This window comes from Rattus norvegicus, chromosome 4 (genome assembly GCF_036323735.1).
Source record: "Rattus norvegicus strain BN/NHsdMcwi chromosome 4, GRCr8, whole genome shotgun sequence".
Classification (NCBI taxonomy): Eukaryota; Metazoa; Chordata; class Mammalia; order Rodentia; family Muridae; genus Rattus; species Rattus norvegicus.
In genome coordinates, this window is record NC_086022.1 from 31,495,723 (window position 1) to 31,513,810 (window position 18,088).

Sequence of the window (18,088 nt, forward strand, 5' to 3'; positions counted from 1 at the left end):
AAGAAAGAACAGCAGCTGAAGCTGCAGACTAGTGTCTCCCATAAATGCAAACAGAATGCTAGTAAGAACACCACAACCGGGCTGGAGAGATGGCTCAGCGGTTAAGAGCACCCGACTGCTCTTCCAGAGGTCCTGAGTTCAATTCCCAGCAACCACATGGTGGCTCACAACCATCTGTAAGGAGACCCGATGCCCTCTTCTGGTGTGTCTGAAGACAGCTACAGTGTACTTATATATAATAAATGAATAAATAAATCTTTAAAAAAAAAAAAAAAAAAAAAAAGAACACCACAACCAAGTGGAATTTATTTTAAAAATATATATAGCAATACTACTAATAACCTTATCAGTAGGATAGCCACTAAAATCACATAATCTTATCAACTGACACAAAGTGGGGTTGAGAGGTGTGTTGCTGTGAACAGGAACGGCCCCCACAGATCCTGTGCTTAAGTGCTTGGTTCACAGAGAGTGACACCATTAGGAGGTGTGGCCTTGTGGGGAAGGTGTGTCGCGGAGGGGGTCGGATTTTAGGTCTCCTATGCTCAAGCTAGGCCCAGTGTGACTCACAGTCCCCTTTTGCTCGTTTCAGGTCACGATGTAGACCTCTCAGCTCCTTCTCCAGCACCGTTCTGCCTGCACACTGCCATGCTCCCACCATGATGATAATGGACTGAACCTCTGAACCTGTGAGCCAGCCCCAGTTAAATCGTTTCCTGCATAAGAGTTGCTGTGGTCAGGGTGTGTCTTCACAGCACTAGAACCCTAAGACAAGAGGGCAAATGAATTCATGATTACTTCCCTAGTTCCTAACAGGCACACATACCTAATAGGCACACACCTATTAAAAGATCTATAAAATATATAAGTAAAATCAAAAGAAAGCATAAAATGTGACTAGCTATTGAGGAGAAGCACATTTTAACTGAATACCTTTCCTCCAGTGATCAAAAGAGCCCCATTCCTCAGTCCGGCAACGAGGGCCATCAGCTGCCGAGACAAAGGGCGTCCCAGGAGACTGTGAGTGATGTGTTCCATGGCAGATACACTTAAGGAACTCACACCGCTGCAAAACACACAGATTCTTATGTGACAAAGACCAAGCACGCAAGACCTGGCTATAAAAGGCTGAAGCCTTCCTTCCTGGGCTAGTTAGTGATGTCACAGGAGTAAGGTCTGAGGAGCTTCCTTCACTTAAGCTGATGGTAGGAGACTCTCTGATGTGCAGCTTTCAGACATGTGCAACGCTGAAATGTCGCTAACGGCTGCTTGCGGGGTCTGCTAGCACACAGCAGTGCTCCCATCCCCATGGCTTTCAGTTTGGTAATCAACACTACCACAAACAGCCCCTTACTTACTGGGGTAATCAAAGCCTCAGCTCCTCTGGAGTTTCCCTTTGAAACCTAGCTTCACTGCGTCTTAGGCAAACTTGAATCTATGCTATTTCTTGAGCTCTACTATGATTTTGTTCATAAAAACAGAAAGGAAACGAAAACTCCTGAAAGTGGACTCCAAAGAGAGTCTACTTCACATTACTGCACACTGCTGCACCTCTTCACGGTTTAACTCTTTCACTAGAACAGTAGAGGTTAAAGGCTCTTCCACCCAGCATAAGCACAGAAGCTCTCATGCAAATGCGCCTGTGGCTCCCACACACAGCACATAATAAAGAAACAAGGAGGGCCACCATTTCAGGTTCATTTTTCTGAAAAGATGAAAAAAAATACCAAAAACTTGCTAATTTTTACAATAAAATAGTGAAAGGATAACTTAATTTGAAATATTTTTCACCACTCAACCAGATTTAGCTATTAAGATGCTTTTATTGGTTCCGATCACTACTGTTTTGGTCAAGTACAATGATCAGGTGATCTGGGCTAACTTTCATCTCACAAGTCAAGTCTCAAAGTAGAATCTCTAATAAAACCACTACCTAAGGAGACAAGGTCAGCTTCCTACCTATGTGAGGACAGGAGTAATCTTGACAGTTATCTCCTCATCTTTGGCATTCCTGGCCACGTAACACACGTGTACATGTGGCTGCCAGAGAGCACCCAAAGCAGTCTGTAAACATACTCATTGGACCATGGCCTCTTACCCCAAAGAGCTCAGTGTTAAAGAGGGAAGAAGAATGTCAATTTCCTCACTGTGTTCTCCGATCATGGGCTCTAGAAGGACCTACGGCAGCAAAGAAAAGTCAGTTTTACATTTCCAGCTTGTCTTTTGTTTGTTTCCTGAGTCCCAGAAAGAGAATCACCAACTTTGTTAACAGAGAAAGGAGCTGTCGAGCACCGAGAACATGGCCTGAGACCCCCTGATGGCCAGGGGCTCGAGCATGGAACACAGAAGCTCGCAGCAGGAGGACCGAGGCTGCTGGTGACACACGAGGGTGTGCACTCTTCCATTAGTGCCATAACTGTTCTTACATTTGCCCCCTTTCTGAAGGGCATCCCCTCGACCACATTTCAGAGATAAAGAAACAGTGTCTGGGTCCAAACCACTCAACTGCTAAACAACGGGCACAGCTTCGCTCCACGGCAGCAAGCAGACGTGGAGAGCAGTATTCTAAAACACTCAGACACTCCGGAAGAAAAGCAGTGTGAGCAAAGAATTTTAACAACTGTCAAAAACAATCTAACAAGAAGTGGATCAGGTGCTGCAGCGCACGTGTGGAGGGCAGAAGATTTTGGTGTGTGTGCATGTGTGTGCATGTGTGTGCACATCAATGTGGAGGTCGCTCATGAGCACATATGGAGATCAGAGGACAACTCGAGTGTGTGTGTGTGTGTGTGTGTGTGTGTGTGTGTGTGTGTGTGTGCACTTCAATTTAGAAGTGGCTTGGGGTTGGGGATTTAGCTCAGTGGTAGAGCTCTTGCCTAGCAAGCGCAAGGCCCTGGGTTCGGTCCCCAGCTCCAAAAAAAAAAAAAGGAAAAAAAAAAAAAAAGAAAGGAAAAAAAAAAAAAGAAGTGGCTCGTGTGCAACGTGGAGGTCAGAGGAGAACCTTGATGGGGCTGGCTCTCTCCTTCCAGCTTTAACATAGCTTCCAGGAATGGAAGGCAGGTCCCCAGGCTGGTATGGCAAACACATTTACCCACTGAGCCATCTCACTGGCCCCAAAATACGAACTTTAAAAACAAAAGAATCAGTCCTCTAAGACTAAATCTCCATTTGTTTCATTCGTAGAACTTTAAATCATGACCCATTTACCAGTTTATATAATCAGTGAAAAAATCTGACACTTAACAGTGCTTAACTGATTGTTTACATTTAGGATAGATCAGTAATTTGTTGAGATAAATTATAGAGTAAAATATTTAAAATCAAGTTATCCCTTACTCTTCTCGTGTGCTTTCTAATCTACTTCTGGATGTCAGCTTCCAGAGACACTCAGACTTTACTAGTCGCAGGGAAAAGCATGGCTTCATTACACATCAATAGAATAATTACTTGTACTGAGATCTTCTGCAGCAGAATGGGACTCAACACAAAAACAGTTCTTCCTTGTTCCTTCTCTTTTTCCTGAGAATGAACTATGCTCAGAGAGAACTCTTTCAACCCTATTAAGAAGAAAGTAACAAAGAGTTAGGACACAAAGAGAGAGGAAATAATTTGATTTGAAATATCAAACTTATTTAAGTTAAAGACATTCTTTGACACAGAGAACACTGTTATGTTTCACTGTTCATGTGTGACACAACTTGGAAAAACAATATTAAGAAATGTTTAGATGTTACAACTATTTCAGTAGGAAAAAACAAAGTCTCACTTTTACCCACCATCTTTAATTTCCAGCTTAATACATTCTTGCTTTGATATTATCAAAGGAAACATGGTGGTGGCAGACTCCTGTAGCCACGATGAGAACACAGCTTTTACCTCTTCTTCACTCACGTCTCTAGGCTGCCAGAGAAAAAGACAGAAGAGTAAATCAGGAATCCTAATATCTGCCGTGACCTCAACACACTTACTTTAGCATGCCTTCCCAACAACATGTAAACTCTTACCAAATACAACCGATGCAGTGTTCAGGTTCTACGCTGACGCATGATCTGCTGTGACACTTACAGGGGCTGAGGACAAACCAGCCCGAGGAACCATTTGTATAAACAGCAAAGGTTATGAGGGATCCTTTCCTGTCCACCCACTGGGACAAACACCAAACAAGCAGCTCGCCGTGGCCAGTGGTAGTCAGCAGCCACAGAGAGCCTCTCCCCAGTGAAAGGCAAAGGAACCCATCAAGGAAGCATGGGCCTTGCTTTGTTCTACTGGTCCATAGAATTCAGACAGGACATTCAGACTGCAAGTGTTTTGTATCTAAAGCAGCTGAGGATAGCAGGAGAGAAAATGCTACAGAACCTAGGTCCTTGACAACAAGGTTAACCACCCATGAGTACTTCAACCTTCCCTGAACGTGAGAAAAATTAAATAGCATATATGTTTAAGCCACTGTCCCTTTTCTTAATGCGGACCACAGTCTACCTACACACTAAATGAGTAGTGTTAATTGTTCAAAGCTCTAAAATAAATTATAGGAAAACCATTGCTAATTTTTAAAGTTTTAAAAGTTCAGTTCTTAAGAACTCATCTGACAATGAATGACACTCAGTAACATTACTAGAATAATAAAAATTCATAGAGGGTGGGGATGGTCATTTTCAAATGTGAGCACCTGAGCCCAGTCTTCAAGGTTTGGGGTGAGGAGACAGGTAGATCCTAGGGCCCTGGGCTAGCTAGTGTACCTGCCAAGTCCTAGGCCAGTGAGGGACTGTGACTCAGAAAACAAAGTGGGTGGCGTTTGAGGGATGACATCAAAGGTTATCCTCTGGCCAGCACGTGCTGTGCACATGAGCACACGCACCTGCTTGCCCACATGTGCACACATACAAATCATATAGAAAATATTGGTGCCACTTTTCCCGATATAGTAGACCTGTGCTCTCCCTTTTCTCAGACAGGTCTACTTCTGTTCTTTCCCTTCATATAGTCGCCTGCTCGTAAGCTCAGTTTAGAAGCCGATCACTACCAAGCGGAGGCTAACTAAGAAAAGGCACCATCTTCTCATGTAGCTAGGCTGGCCTTGAATTCTGCGGTGCTGAAGATAACCTTGAACTCCTCATCCTCCTGCCTCCACCTGCCAAGTGCTGGTATTAACAGGTAGGCAGCATCATTCCTCATTAGGCATCTGAGAATCAAACCCAGACTTTGTTGAAGCTAGACTAACACTCTCCCAACTCATCTCCATCCTTACTTCCAAAATATCAATTAAAAAAAAAAGAAGACAAAATACCCAGAGATGAACTGATACATTCATATTTTCTTACTAATGATTTATTTGCTTCTAAAATTAAACAGTTATTGACCCACAAACCCACATTATCACTTCTAGGTATATACCCACAGGAATAGAGAATAGAGAGTCAAATAGACACTTATACTCCGCTGCTCCCGGCAGCGTGAATCCCACGAGCCGACAAGAAGCAGCCACATAAGTCCATCGCTATTTGGATGGAGAGACAACTGTATAATGAAGTATTAGCCACTAATGACAGAATGAAGTTCTGATGCATGCCACAATATGGAGGGCCTTGAAAACATTGTGTGAAATGAAATGAATCAGACACACAAGACAGATACCGTCTGACTCCACGTCTACACACTATCTGGAATAAATAAACTCAGAACATAGAGAAGGTGTCAGGAGACGAAGGACGGGATGGGCGTCACGGTGTAATGGCTGAGTTTTGTTTGCAGTGAGGGAAGTGGTTTGGAAAAGGTGGTAGAGAATGCAGTGCATAACATGAATACAAGTAAAGCAGCTCAACGGTTCACTGGGGGATGGTTAAATGCCACGTCATGTAACTGCTACCAGAAAAGAATTACATTATCATTAACATCCATAGAAGAATTTGATACAACACAGTTTGAACTCACTAAGTTCTCTGCAGGTTGTAATCTCAGGGCTCTTGGGATGACAGGGGTGGTTTCCAGTGGAGTTATCCTGACTACTGCATGCATTTCTATGTTGAGTCTCTTTCTCAGGTCAGCTGGAATCTGCAATTTAAAAAGAATATAAATACATTCAAAGACTGATTAAGGTATTTCATAGCCCAAATACTGATACTACTCTCTCTAAATCCAAGTGAAATGATAGACTTCATACACAATCATATCATAGTGATTCGTAGTTGTTTCTGACTGCTTTCCACTTTAACCAAAACAGCATGCAGTAGGCTACAGAAATTCATCCTTGCTTTATAAGCCGGGATGTCCACCATGAAGGCACTGGCAGGGCTGGTGCTGGCGAGGCTCTCACAGGAATGCATGTGAGGAGACTCTTGCTGCATCCTCACTGGGCAGAAGAGGAGTCAGAGTAGGCATCCCCCACAATGACAACTGCTGCACTGGACCCTACGTCCTTATAACCTAATCACCCCCCAAACGTCTCATGTCCTGACACAGTCACCGTGTGGGAAGAATTTCCCACATTTGTTTGGGGGAGACAAAAACAAGAAGACTAGCAACACTGTAACCATTTGAGCCTTCTTTGTGTTTATGTGTGAAAGTTGAGAACAACTGAGAAAGCTAGAGTAGTTAAACCTAACCATGATCTGCCTTGGGTACAGTTCAATCCAATGATCACACAATATTATACTAAAAACAACTTGTACACACATTAAATTGTACACTTTAAATTTCATCTCAATAAAGATGGTCAAAAATTCTTTAAACATTTCCTTAGATATATTTTACATGTGTGTTCTGCCTGTATGAATTCTATTCTTCGGAAGCATGCTTGATGCCAATGGAAGTCAGAAGAGGGTATGGGGTCCCCTGGGACTAGGGTCACAGACGGTCGTGAGCCAACATGTGAGTGCAGGAAGTCAAACCTAGGCACTCTGCAAAAGCAACAATGCTCTTAAGCATCACTCCAATGCCCCCAAATTCTCATCTCCCCAAATACTGACAAACATTAAAAGATTAAAGAGAGACTAGAGACACGGCTCACTCCACACAGCTACTTTTAGAGGCTCACTCCACACAGCTACTTTTAGAGACTAACTCTCCTCATGTTGGCATTCAATTTACATGTTAGTAATTCAAAATTTTGGGAAGATCAAGTCCCAAGTTTCTTCCCACATTATAACCCTCGTACTAACCCAGACTTTCCCATGGTGGAGAGGCTCTAGACTTTTGGTGAACTCCGTGGCATTCTTCAGCTCCTCCAGTCCATTCCAGACTACCTTCAGCACACAGGTCTCAGCAGCTTCCTCACTGCCATCGGAGCCGATCCGCTTATGACCTGGAGACTGGGACAGTTGCTTCTCTTTTTCAGGTAACAGGACGCCCTGCTTACTTTTGTCCTGCTGTTGTTTTGGAGAATGTAGCTTAACTAGTTTCCCATAGACCACAGTAAAGCTGGGCTCCACATCAAAATATTCTTGGTCCCATGGAAATACATGGACGGTGCAGTGTTTGTGAAACACGGAGTTAGCAGGGGTGTTATGCACACTAGGAGGCTGAACTTGGCACACTCTGAAAATACTGTCTAGAGGGACAGTCTGTGACTGCATGTTTTTGAAAGCACCGAGTTCCAATGAGCCCCAAGCTGACTCTTGTTTGTTGTCAGGCCCAAAGGAAAACATGCTTCCTAGCACAGCCCACCAGCGTGGCTTCACTGAGTCACCTGGGACTTCCGGGTTTCTTCCATTAGATACAGGGACAGCCTCTGTGTTCTTATGAAGCTGCTTGGTTTGCAATTCCTTTACCGTTCCTTTCTGTTCTCGCCCATAATTATGAGCTTGTCCACGTGCATCGCCTTCTTTTGGAAATGTGCTCTCTTTGGCTTGGCGGGTCTTTGGCTGAATAAGGAGTTTGGTGTTAGTTTCTAGCCTTCCATAAGGGGCAGTTGGCATCAGAGCGACTGGGTAGAGAACAGAGCCCATTAGTACATGCTCAGCTCTGCTTCAGACCTGGCACTCTACTGCAGGGAATGACAGCAAATATTACAGCATCACCTACCAATTTGGATAAATATGTAGGTCTGCTGGTCAACCCAGATGGGAACGATGGCTTTAGGGAAAACTATTCGAATCTGATCTAGAAGGTGTTCTTCAAGGGAAATGGCGTGCAGCTCCTGGAACCAACAGAGAGCAAGGTCAGACCGTGCTGCACTCAGGTTTTCCCACCCCTGGAATCTCCACTCTTGCATTTTAAAGTTTCTTGTTACATCTGAAGTGTGCCTGATGCTATGGGACCACATGGCAGATGCAATACCACAGATAACCACTGTTGTTTTGTTTCTATGTCAAGAGGCACTACAGTCTATTTAAAATTAATTCCCCCACACACACACACCCCTCGACACCACCACACCCCTGGTGGTGGTAGTGCACACTTTCAATCCCAGCATTTGGGAGGGTGATCTCTGAATTCAAGGTCAGCCTGGTCTACAGAGTAAGTTCCAGGACAGCCAAGGCTACACAGAGAAACCCTGTCTGGAAAATCTGAAATAAATAAATAACCCCCACGGTTAGCTCATCTGTGGTTCTCATGTTATACATTAGATCTCTACCAAGTCATCCTTTAAATATGAGCTAACTTGGAATACATAGAGAAGCCCAGAGAAATCGAACAACTGATGCTTAAGATGTCCTTTAACCTGACAGTTAAGAGCACTTAGTTTTCCTTTACCAGTATCTCCCAGTCGTCTGCCGAGAGAGGCTCCACCTCAACCTGCTGGCATGAGACCACATGGGAACACGGCCTGAGAAACACCTGGGAATCAGAAATGAAACAGCACCTATAAGACTTTCCTGTATCGCTAGAAAATAAGTTATCTCTTTAGGTACGACTGTGTGTCTCTGTCTCTGTCTCTCTGTCTCTCTGTGCCTGCCTCTCTCTGTCTCTCTGTCTCTCTGTCTCTCTCTGTCTCTCTCTCTGCCTTTGTCTTTCCCTTCTTCCATGTCTCAAACAACAAATATTAAGTACTTATTCTTAGCTAGGCCTTGATATACTCAATATATCAAGTTTTTAAAAATCTTTCACAGTGAACTTTAGAACAAAGGAACATCCAAGTACAGCACATTTTCAATAACAAATAAGGATATTCCAAGAAAGAAGACTGGAGCTACAGACAGCGGTGAAGGCCACATCAGTGACATCGGTGTTGGGAACTGAATCTGGCTTCTCTAGAAGAGCGGCCAGTGCTCTCGACCACTGAGCCATCTCTTCAGCCTCTCCTTCCTTTTTATTCCGGGGAGGGGTGTGTGTGTGTGTATCTGACTACATTGCTAAGGCTGGCTTTGAACTCAAGATTCTCCTGCCTCAGCCTCCAGAGCAGCTGAGATTACAGGCACAAGTCATCACACCTGATGAACTCTGTTGGGCTGGGATGAGCATGAGGAAACACAGAGCGCCTCCCGGCCACCAGGAAGCGTGTGCTCCGCTCCCCAGGCTACCAAGGGGACATTCATGTTCTTTGGGATGTTGGCCCGGAAACCGGGAAAGGGAATAACAACTGAAATGTAAGTAAGAAATACCCAAGTTAATAAAGATGGAGGAAAGGAAAAAAAAAGAAAAAAGAAAATGAAAATGAGAAAGGAGGAGGACTTCAGAGTTCTCACCAAGACATCAAAATCCACCCTAGGAAGCTGATCCTGCCCAGGGCTATTGCCACTGGACTGTGCTAGGAAATCCCAGGCAAAGATAGGTTGGCAAAGCAAGGCATGGGTGACTTCGAAGGTCATTTTCCTGTCAAAAATGGACGATTCTAAGGGCTGGGGAGACAGCTTGCCATGTGTGCGTGAAGATCTGAGTTTGGACCCGGAGCCCTCACATGGTAAAAGCCATAAGGCTCCACGATCCCAGCCCTGAGCATGTTCCTTGCGACTTGCTGGCCAGACGGGCTGGGTAAATTATCAGGCTCTAGGTTCAGCAAGACCCCGTTTCAGTAACTACGGTGCACATGTGGGAGAGATGGCTCAGCAGCTAAAAGCATGCACCCTCCCCCAGACAACGCAAAGTTCGGTTCCTAGGACTCATCAGGCAGCTCTCGGTTCCTTGGAACTCTGGCTCCAGGGGATCTGACTTTTTCTCTGGCTTCTGTGAGTACTTACCCTCTCACACACAGCGCTCCTTTGGATACATACTTGGGCAAAAAAAATCTTACAGAAACAAAACAAGTAAAAAAAAAAAAAAAGCTAAGGTGGGGAGAGAAATTAAGAAAGACATCTGTTGGGGTTGGGGATTTGGCTCAGTGGTAGAGCGCTTGCCTCGCAAGCACAAGGCCCTGGGTTCGGTCCCCAGCTCCGAGAAAGAAAAAAAAAAAAAGAAAGACATCTGTTGTCAACCTCTGGACACTGACATGTACACACCCCCCATTTAAAAAAATAAAATTCTAGGAAAAATAGGGTACACAAAAGCCTACTGTGAGGCTTATGGACGTCTCATGAATGACCTACTTTAATTACCAACAGCATGCATAAAAAAACCACCGTGAGTTCAGAATAAGTTTTATAAGATGTGGCACCTTCGCCTTCTGCTATGAGAACCTGGTAATACAGAGAAAGGTGGCTTCATCTATTGAGACCTACAATGACATGTCACCTCCATACATGACGAGTCCATCTTTGACATTTTATGCTTATTAATTGGTGAAGTATCCCTAACTTGAAAACCTAAATTTTAAATGCTCTGGAGTCTGAAATGTTCTGAGCATGAGTTTTACATTCTAGAGCAACTTTGGATGTGGACTGCCCAATGGGTAGGATCTTCAAATGCTCCCAGGTCGGAAGCACGCCTGGTCCCAAGCAGTTCATGAACGATATACCCAAGCTACTTAGGATTCTGAGAAATTACAAAGGCAGCTGCAGAAAGTAAGACTCGGGCCTTGGGGGCTAGGCAGCCTTCTGTCTGTTGCTGCAATACGTTTACAACTGTAGAGAGAAAACGATGGAGAAAAAAGTCTGCATCTGTATTGAACATCTTTTCCTTGGTACTGTCCCTAAACAATATAACTATTTATACAGCACTGACACTGAATTAGGTTTTATAAGCCTCTCACAGTGATTTAAAGAGTACAGACTGATGCACACAGGTCTTTGTAAACACCATGCCACTGCATAAAAAGGATATGAACATCTACAGACCTTGGCATTCGTGGGTGCTCGCAGAAGTAACCCCAACTTATACCCACTGATGCCTGCACATAGAAAGGCGTGTGATACACTGTGTGCAGTAAAGATTATGGGAAACATGTTTGCGCCTTTTCTTTTTATCCTAAAGGTCTGGTTGGATCTCAACAAACAGTAACATCTATTTCAGGAAAGGGAAAAGGAAATTTTTACTTTCAATCAAATTTTAAGTGAATATTCAAATTGAATATTTAAAGTTAATGAATTGATGAACATAATATAAGTAAAAGACCGGCACGATCTTTTACTCCCGGAAAGAGGGAGGGAGGGAGGGAGGGAGGGAGGGAGGGAGAGGAGGGAGGGAGAGGAGGGAGGTGTATAAAATGGAGCCAGGGAGATGGCTTCGTGGGTAAAGGCCCTTGCTATCAAGCCTGACAGACAACCTGAATCCAATCACTGGAGCTCTGGTATAAAAAAGAAAGACTGGATTCCTGCAAGTTCTCTTCCGACCTCCAAGCATGATTTCTGACCTCCTCCTGGCCCCAGTACTCCCCGGCCCCCATTCCACCACATACACATACACACATAATAAATAATCAAACTATGACAAGAACTAAAATGAAGTTCTAAAGTAAGGAGGAAACCCAATACTCAAAAGGAAAAATAATTTCACAAAAAATTGACTGGAAAATTAACAACTAGAATACAAAGTTGAGTTGGAGGCATGTTAGAGATGAGACAGTGACTTAACAAAATATAGCTAGCTTGAGTGTCTTGTCCTGGTTATGAAAGCATACAAATGACCTCACCTTCAAAATGCCTGAACCTTAGGATGTGACATTAAAAAAAAGTGACTGCGGCCACTTGTACTTACCTGATCCCCGCTCGAGAGTCCAAGCTTCTGGCCAACTTGTCTATTAATTTCTGCCACATTTTCACTTTGATCATTAAAATGCCTGCCTTCCACCCAGCTCAAGTAGGTAGGCTGGTGATCCCCGGTTACTTCTATAGCTTGATTCTATTTATCCAAACAATGGGAGAGAAAGGGAGTTTATAACTTTTATGGTTTTTTCCCTCTGGATTCAGATAAGCACCTGTTATAATACACAAAACAAAAACAGTGCTAGAGGTAATCGTTCTTTATTCACATTCTAATTTAAAAAACAGGAATTGTTTTAAACATCCAGTAGTTGAGAAGCTAGCCACAAAACCAACATGCTCACAGTCTTACGACAGCCTTATGGATTGATTCAAGTGATTCGTAATTCAAAATGCCATGGGTACTTGGATGAATTTACACAGGCTTTCAGTATGCTTATGAGAAGAAAAAAAATTACACACATTCAGGAAAATGCTTCTAGTTTTAATAAAGTATAAATTCATTAGCCTTCAATTAAAATTTAAAAGTATAAAACAACACAGTTCAGACTTTTGAAACTCCAATCTGCTGGGGTATCTCATCTCTTACTGATCAATAGATTTATTTAAAAAGTAATAAATACACATAGTAAAAGTACAAAATTTTAAAAAGGAAATGTAAAGGTGGGCCCATGTTCCTAGAAGAAATTACTGTTAACAACTTCCTGAAATATTATAATATGCAGTTTCTTTTTTTTTTTTAGAATGAAGGTCAGCCTGAGAGAACAACTTTTGACTTTTTTTTTATTGGCTCTTTTTTTTTTTTTTTTTTGGTTCTTTTTTTCGGAGCTGGGGACCGAACCCAGGGCCTTGAGCTTCCTAGGCAAGCGCTCTACCACTGAGCTAAATCCCCAACCCCCTAATATGCAGTTTCTTAATGCTTTTTAAAGTTCATAAAACTGGCTGGGCCTGGTGGCACATGCCTTTAATCCCAGCACTTAGGCAATAGAAGCAGGCTAGTGTCTAAGAGTTCAGTGCCAGCCTAGTCTGCAGAGTGAGCTCCATGCCAGTCAAGGCTACACCGTGAGACCCTGTCTCAAAAACAAAACAAATGAATAAGCAGATAAAGGTCGTAAAACTTTAGAAACATAGTTTAATCAGGGGTCAGGGACATGGCGCTGTGATTAAGAGCAGTCAGTATAGAGAGCCAGCTCTGGTGTCCTCTGGCCTCCACAAGTACCATCACAGACACATAATTAAAAATAAATCCTGGGGTTGGGGATTTAGCTCAGTGGTAAAGCACTTGCCTAGGAAGTGCAAGGCCCTGGGTTCGGTCCCCAGCTCCGAAAAAAAGAACCAATAAATAAATAAATAAATAAATAAATAAATAAATAAATAAATCCTTAAAATTAAAAAACATTACAAAAACATAATATGTCCATTTGTGCTGAGAGTTAGATGACCAAAGTCCTCTACAGTTAAAGAACTGTACTGGCAGGGATGGTTTTTCATGTCTGTGATCCTAGCACTTGGGAGGCTGAGGCAGGAGAATTGTGATTTAAGGTTAAGTTTGGATTACATAGTGATATCCTGTCTCGAAAAAACAAAACCAAAACAATTATACTCACAGGAATCTTGGGGAATATGTGCACTTGGAGGGAAACACAATCATATGAACAGTTTGTATACTTCTTGCCAACCCTTTCCAGTCAGTGAATCGTGTATTTATGTTATGGATGAGCTGTAATATGTTTTACCCGTTTACTATGACACTACAAGCATTTTACACATCTACCGTTTCTTAGTAAAACACAGCAAGCACCTTGATAAACAGTCCTGAAGACTTCTTGTCTCGGGAAGCTTAAGTGTTATTAAATTCATTTCAAAATAAATTCATTAACCTCAAAACAGTGAAGCCAAACTCTCTCATTTATATCGAACTTCAGCACTCTACGTTTGTTTAAACAGAACAAATTACAAAGAATACAGAAGTCTTAGGCAACATGGTTCTCAAACACACTCATTAGTAAACTTCTGTACATAAGAAAATCACTGTTAGCCTTTAATCCCAGCACAGGCGGGCAGATTCCTGAGTTCAAGGCCAGCCTGGTCTACCTGGTAAATGCCAGCCAGGACAGCCCAGGCTACACAGAGAAGGCTTGTCTTGAAAGAACAAAAAACAAAAGTCACGGTTTGTCCTTTAGCTGCATAATTTTTCTCACAATTTCCAAGCAATGACGCAATTGTTTTTGCTGGCAAAGCTTTTTCAACTAAGCACCGTTTAATAAAGTAAAAGCAAGTAGAAGTCCCGGGTCACTGTCTAGGTTACAAGGGCAAATGTAACAGAGCCTCAGGCACTTTTAAGGTGGTTTCATAAGTTGCTGATATTACAACTCAGTGCCCCCTATTTTGTAAGAAAGCTTTAAAACCAGAGACATTAAAGAAAGAAATATAACGGACATCCTGAAATGTCTAAAATATCTATCTACTAGCCCACTAGGAAAAACAAAAGAAAAAAAATCAACTTTATCAGACAAGAAAAACATTTCAGTCATTTGCGTTTGGTCAAAATGTAGTCATGAGCAGCACTCAGTGAGGTTTGGCAAACTAATGTTCTAAGCTGATTTGTACATTGGATTTCATTAGAACCACAGAAGCCTTCAGTCAGACAGAAGTAATAGAACAGAGCCCCCTTCAGGAATGTAATCAAGAAGTGCACTGTTGGTTTACTTTGGCCTATACTGTGGCCATCATCTCGAAAGAAACAATCAGGTGAATCTATACATGCACATGCCTCAGGAGTGCCTCAGTCAAAGGCCTGGACTGTCTCTTACTAACAGGAGAAAACAAACAAGAAGTCTGTACAAGGAAATTTCTGGGTGAGGTGTAGATTCCCCCTACCCCAGTGTCCAGAGGAATCCTTTCTCTGTTGCAATCACAGCAAATGCTGAGCTTAAAATATACAGAGAGTGGTTGAATAGATCAACCACTTACAGATCAGGCATGGTGGCTCATACCGTTAATCCCGATGCTCAGGAGGCAGAAGCGAATGGACTTCTGTGAGTTTAAAACCAGCCTGACAGAGAGTTCCAAGCCAGCCAGGGCTACACAGTGAGCCCCTGTAATAATAGAAAACCCAGCAAGAGGTAAGGGTTGACCAGTATGATCGAGAACTTCTAAGTTAAATATCTACTTGGTACCTAATCCTTGACTAAGGACTTGTGTGAAGACATATTTGAAACAAAATAGTATGTTAACAAGTGATACACGCACAGCTATTGGCAATGGAGATCCACAGAACTGTGTGGGAGAAGTATTATACTATTGTTAAAGGCCTGGGTTTATAGGAAAAGAAAGAGACTTCGGTGGGGGCAGGCATAGAACCAGCGAAAGAGCAGAGTCAGGAGTGTGACCAGTCAGGCGGAAAACAGCAGCAGGCTAGTGGCGCTGACACAGTTCGGGCAGACAAGAGAGAAAGGTATCTGCGTGAAAATGGAACCTGCCTCGGACTTCTAGCACCTCTGGGTAGGGAAACGACAGATAACTCAGGTCCTTCCACTGTTAACCTTTCATGGTTCTATAGCCATGGCTCTCGCCTCTGAGTATTTAAGTAACCTGAAGATTTATGACATCTTTAAAAAAATCTGTTCCTCATAGATTCTGGTTCAGTAAGTTTGAGGAAGAACCAGAATATTTGGCTCCTGAAAACCTTGAGGTAAATCAGATAAAGGCCATTGTTGTAACCCTTCCTCCCATTAACTGCATATCTGTGTGACATACTTAGGGCTTCAGCTCAAAAGAAATAATTCAACCTATTAATTCCCAACACATGAACCTTTCTGCTTTAATACTTACCTATATGCCTTCTAGCCCAATTTGTACTAGATGTTCATGTTAACGTGATACAAGCTAAGTTATCTGAGAGGAGGGAACCTCAATTAAGAAAACGTCTCCATAAGATTCAGCTTCAGGCCAGCCTGTAAGGCATTTTCTTAATTGGTGATTGATGGGGGAGGGCCATTGTGGGTAGTGACACTCCTAGGCTAGTGGCCCTGGATTCTACAAGAAAGCAGGTCAAGCAACCCTCCATGACCTCTGCACCAGTTACTGCCTTCAGTGTCCTGCTTGAGTTGCTGTCCTGGTTTCCTTGTGGAAGTGTGAGTCAAATAAACCCTTTCCTCCCCAAGCTGCTTTTGGTCACAGTGTTTGATTGCAACAGTAGAGACCCTGACTAAGACACAATTATTCTGGGAATTCTAAATAACCCGAAATGAAAAAAGAAATGGTCCACTTAACTGTTTCAGTAAAACAGAGCTGTCACTTTAAATTTCTAAAAGTTGAGTTCGAAAGTTCATCATGATGAGCAATTATATAAATTATGGACAGTTTATAGCTATCATACCATTAACTGCTAAAAATGATGATCTCTAAACAAAATAAAGGTCATAGTAATACTACACAAAAACAGGACATAAAACCATATGTTTTTATAGCTCCACATTTCTGAAAACAATAAGGATTAGATGTAAGTAGGCAAGTATTAGTTATTTCTAGGCATAGGAATTATGGGTAACTTTTATCTTCTTTTAAATAATTTTTGTTCTGCTGACAGCAATTTATTCCAAGAATAACATTTAAACTTCAAAGATACCTTTGAACCAGTTCTCAAGAATACTTAGTATCTCAAAAAAAAAAAAAAAAAAAAAAGACCAAGACTACGGAATTCCTAAACATTGATGAATCTAAGGGAGCAACATATTAGGCTCAAATTCTTAGTTACTATAAGGAAGCATTTTTCTAAACTCATGGAGTGGTGAATTTATTCCTATAAACTCATTAATTTGGGATTTGAAAGTACATTGAAAATCTCCATCAGAAATGACAGGGAACAGTGAACTAAGCTGGAATTTGGTGACAGTGACTGATTCCTTTTAGCCAACAGAAAGCGAACTAGACAGTTAAAGAATATTTAATATTTGGTGAAGACAAACTAATTAACAATAGGAATAATTCCGATGAAATTGGTGTGTTTTGATAGGCGGACTGTAAAAGCAAGATAAATCAAAGAGGAAATAAAGGTGGAATACAAGTCATTTCAAACTCTTGGATATTTCTTTTATGAGCCAGTATTCCGCTACCAAGCACCTAGGACTTTAGATTTCAAATAGTCTAACCCCATGAATACACTCAAACTAGAGAGTCTGTGCTCACTCTTAATAAAACATGGAGGCTGTCTCTCCACCGATGGAGTAATCCTGGCTTCGCAGGTGAAAGTACGAGGTGTGAATAATTCCATTGCCTTGTCACCCCCCCACCCCTTGTGGTGTCCGAAGTCCTCCTAAGCAGGGAGAGCTGTCACTTTATTAACCTTTGGCACAGGTTGGAAACCTTGGTAATCTACCAATCAAGTCTGCCACTCAATGCTTCTATGGCTGCACTGGCAACTTGTTGGCAGGATAACGCTTTAGCAAAACCAGTAAGAGCTCTCTAGAGCTTTCCATCCTAGAGTGAGGACCGCTTCTGAATGCTGAGGCAGAACCCTAGTATGTTCAGTCTGGTTTAACCGAGTTAAAAGGGTGCCCAGTAGGGTCTGGGGATGCACTAGTCGGGGTGTAGGTGCACACACTGCCTCCCCACGCCATGCCCGCAGAGGGCCCTCGCTCACGCCTCAGTGCGGGTTCGGTGGCAAACACTGTCCGGACCGGGAAAGGTGTCAGCGAACACTAGTCCCACAAGACATCGATGGTGTCCGCGTCCGGTCATCGCGTTACCTGCAGCAGGTGAAGCTGGGCCACGAGGTGCCGTGGCAGATGGAGGAAGCAGTCCCGAGCATTCGTGAAGGCCACCGTCACGACCGCCCCACCAGACCCCGCACCGGCTAAGCGATCACTGCTCCACATTGTCCCAAGGTTCAACTCTCGCCGGAGAGCCGAGTCCGCCGGCTTCCCGTCAGGCCAGGGCGTCGGAGCCCGAGAACATCGATCGGGGCCGCCCCCCTCTTCACTCGCCTGACCGCTGTCACTCTCGGATCGCTCCTCCGAGGCTCTAGGGGGCGGCACATCGCTCGTCGAAGTCTCGCTCTCCGGAAACAATCGTCG

At 43.1% G+C, this 18,088-nt stretch overlaps 1 protein-coding gene across 5 annotated transcripts in view; it reads right to left on the reverse strand.

Moving 5' to 3' along the window:
* The window catches only part of Pex1 (peroxisomal biogenesis factor 1), a 38,952-nt gene extending 21,053 nt beyond the window's left edge, over positions 1-17,899 (reverse strand). For 2 of the 5 annotated variants that reach the window (XR_005503290.2, XM_039108095.2), the window contains exons 1-10: positions 17,762-17,896; positions 12,007-12,150; positions 8,692-8,775; positions 8,020-8,134; positions 7,158-7,921; positions 5,932-6,051; positions 3,777-3,900; positions 3,448-3,557; positions 2,099-2,178; positions 934-1,066 (exon numbers count right to left, since the gene is read on the reverse strand). Coding sequence is in view for 4 of the 5 variants with exons in the window: in XM_039108095.2 (XP_038964023.1) it covers positions 934-1,066; positions 2,099-2,178; positions 3,448-3,557; positions 3,777-3,900; positions 5,932-6,051; positions 7,158-7,921; positions 8,020-8,134; positions 8,692-8,775; positions 12,007-12,150; positions 17,762-17,890 (1,803 nt within the window). In the remaining variant the exon portion in view is untranslated. Of the gene's footprint in view, positions 1-933; positions 1,067-2,098; positions 2,179-3,336; positions 3,558-3,776; positions 3,901-5,931; positions 6,052-7,157; positions 7,922-8,019; positions 8,135-8,691; positions 8,776-12,006; positions 12,227-17,761 lie in introns of those variants that run through there. The other 3 variants (XM_006236054.4, NM_001109220.1, XM_039108094.2) reach the window with 3 other exon arrangements.
* Positions 17,900-18,088: the final 189 nt, after the last annotated feature.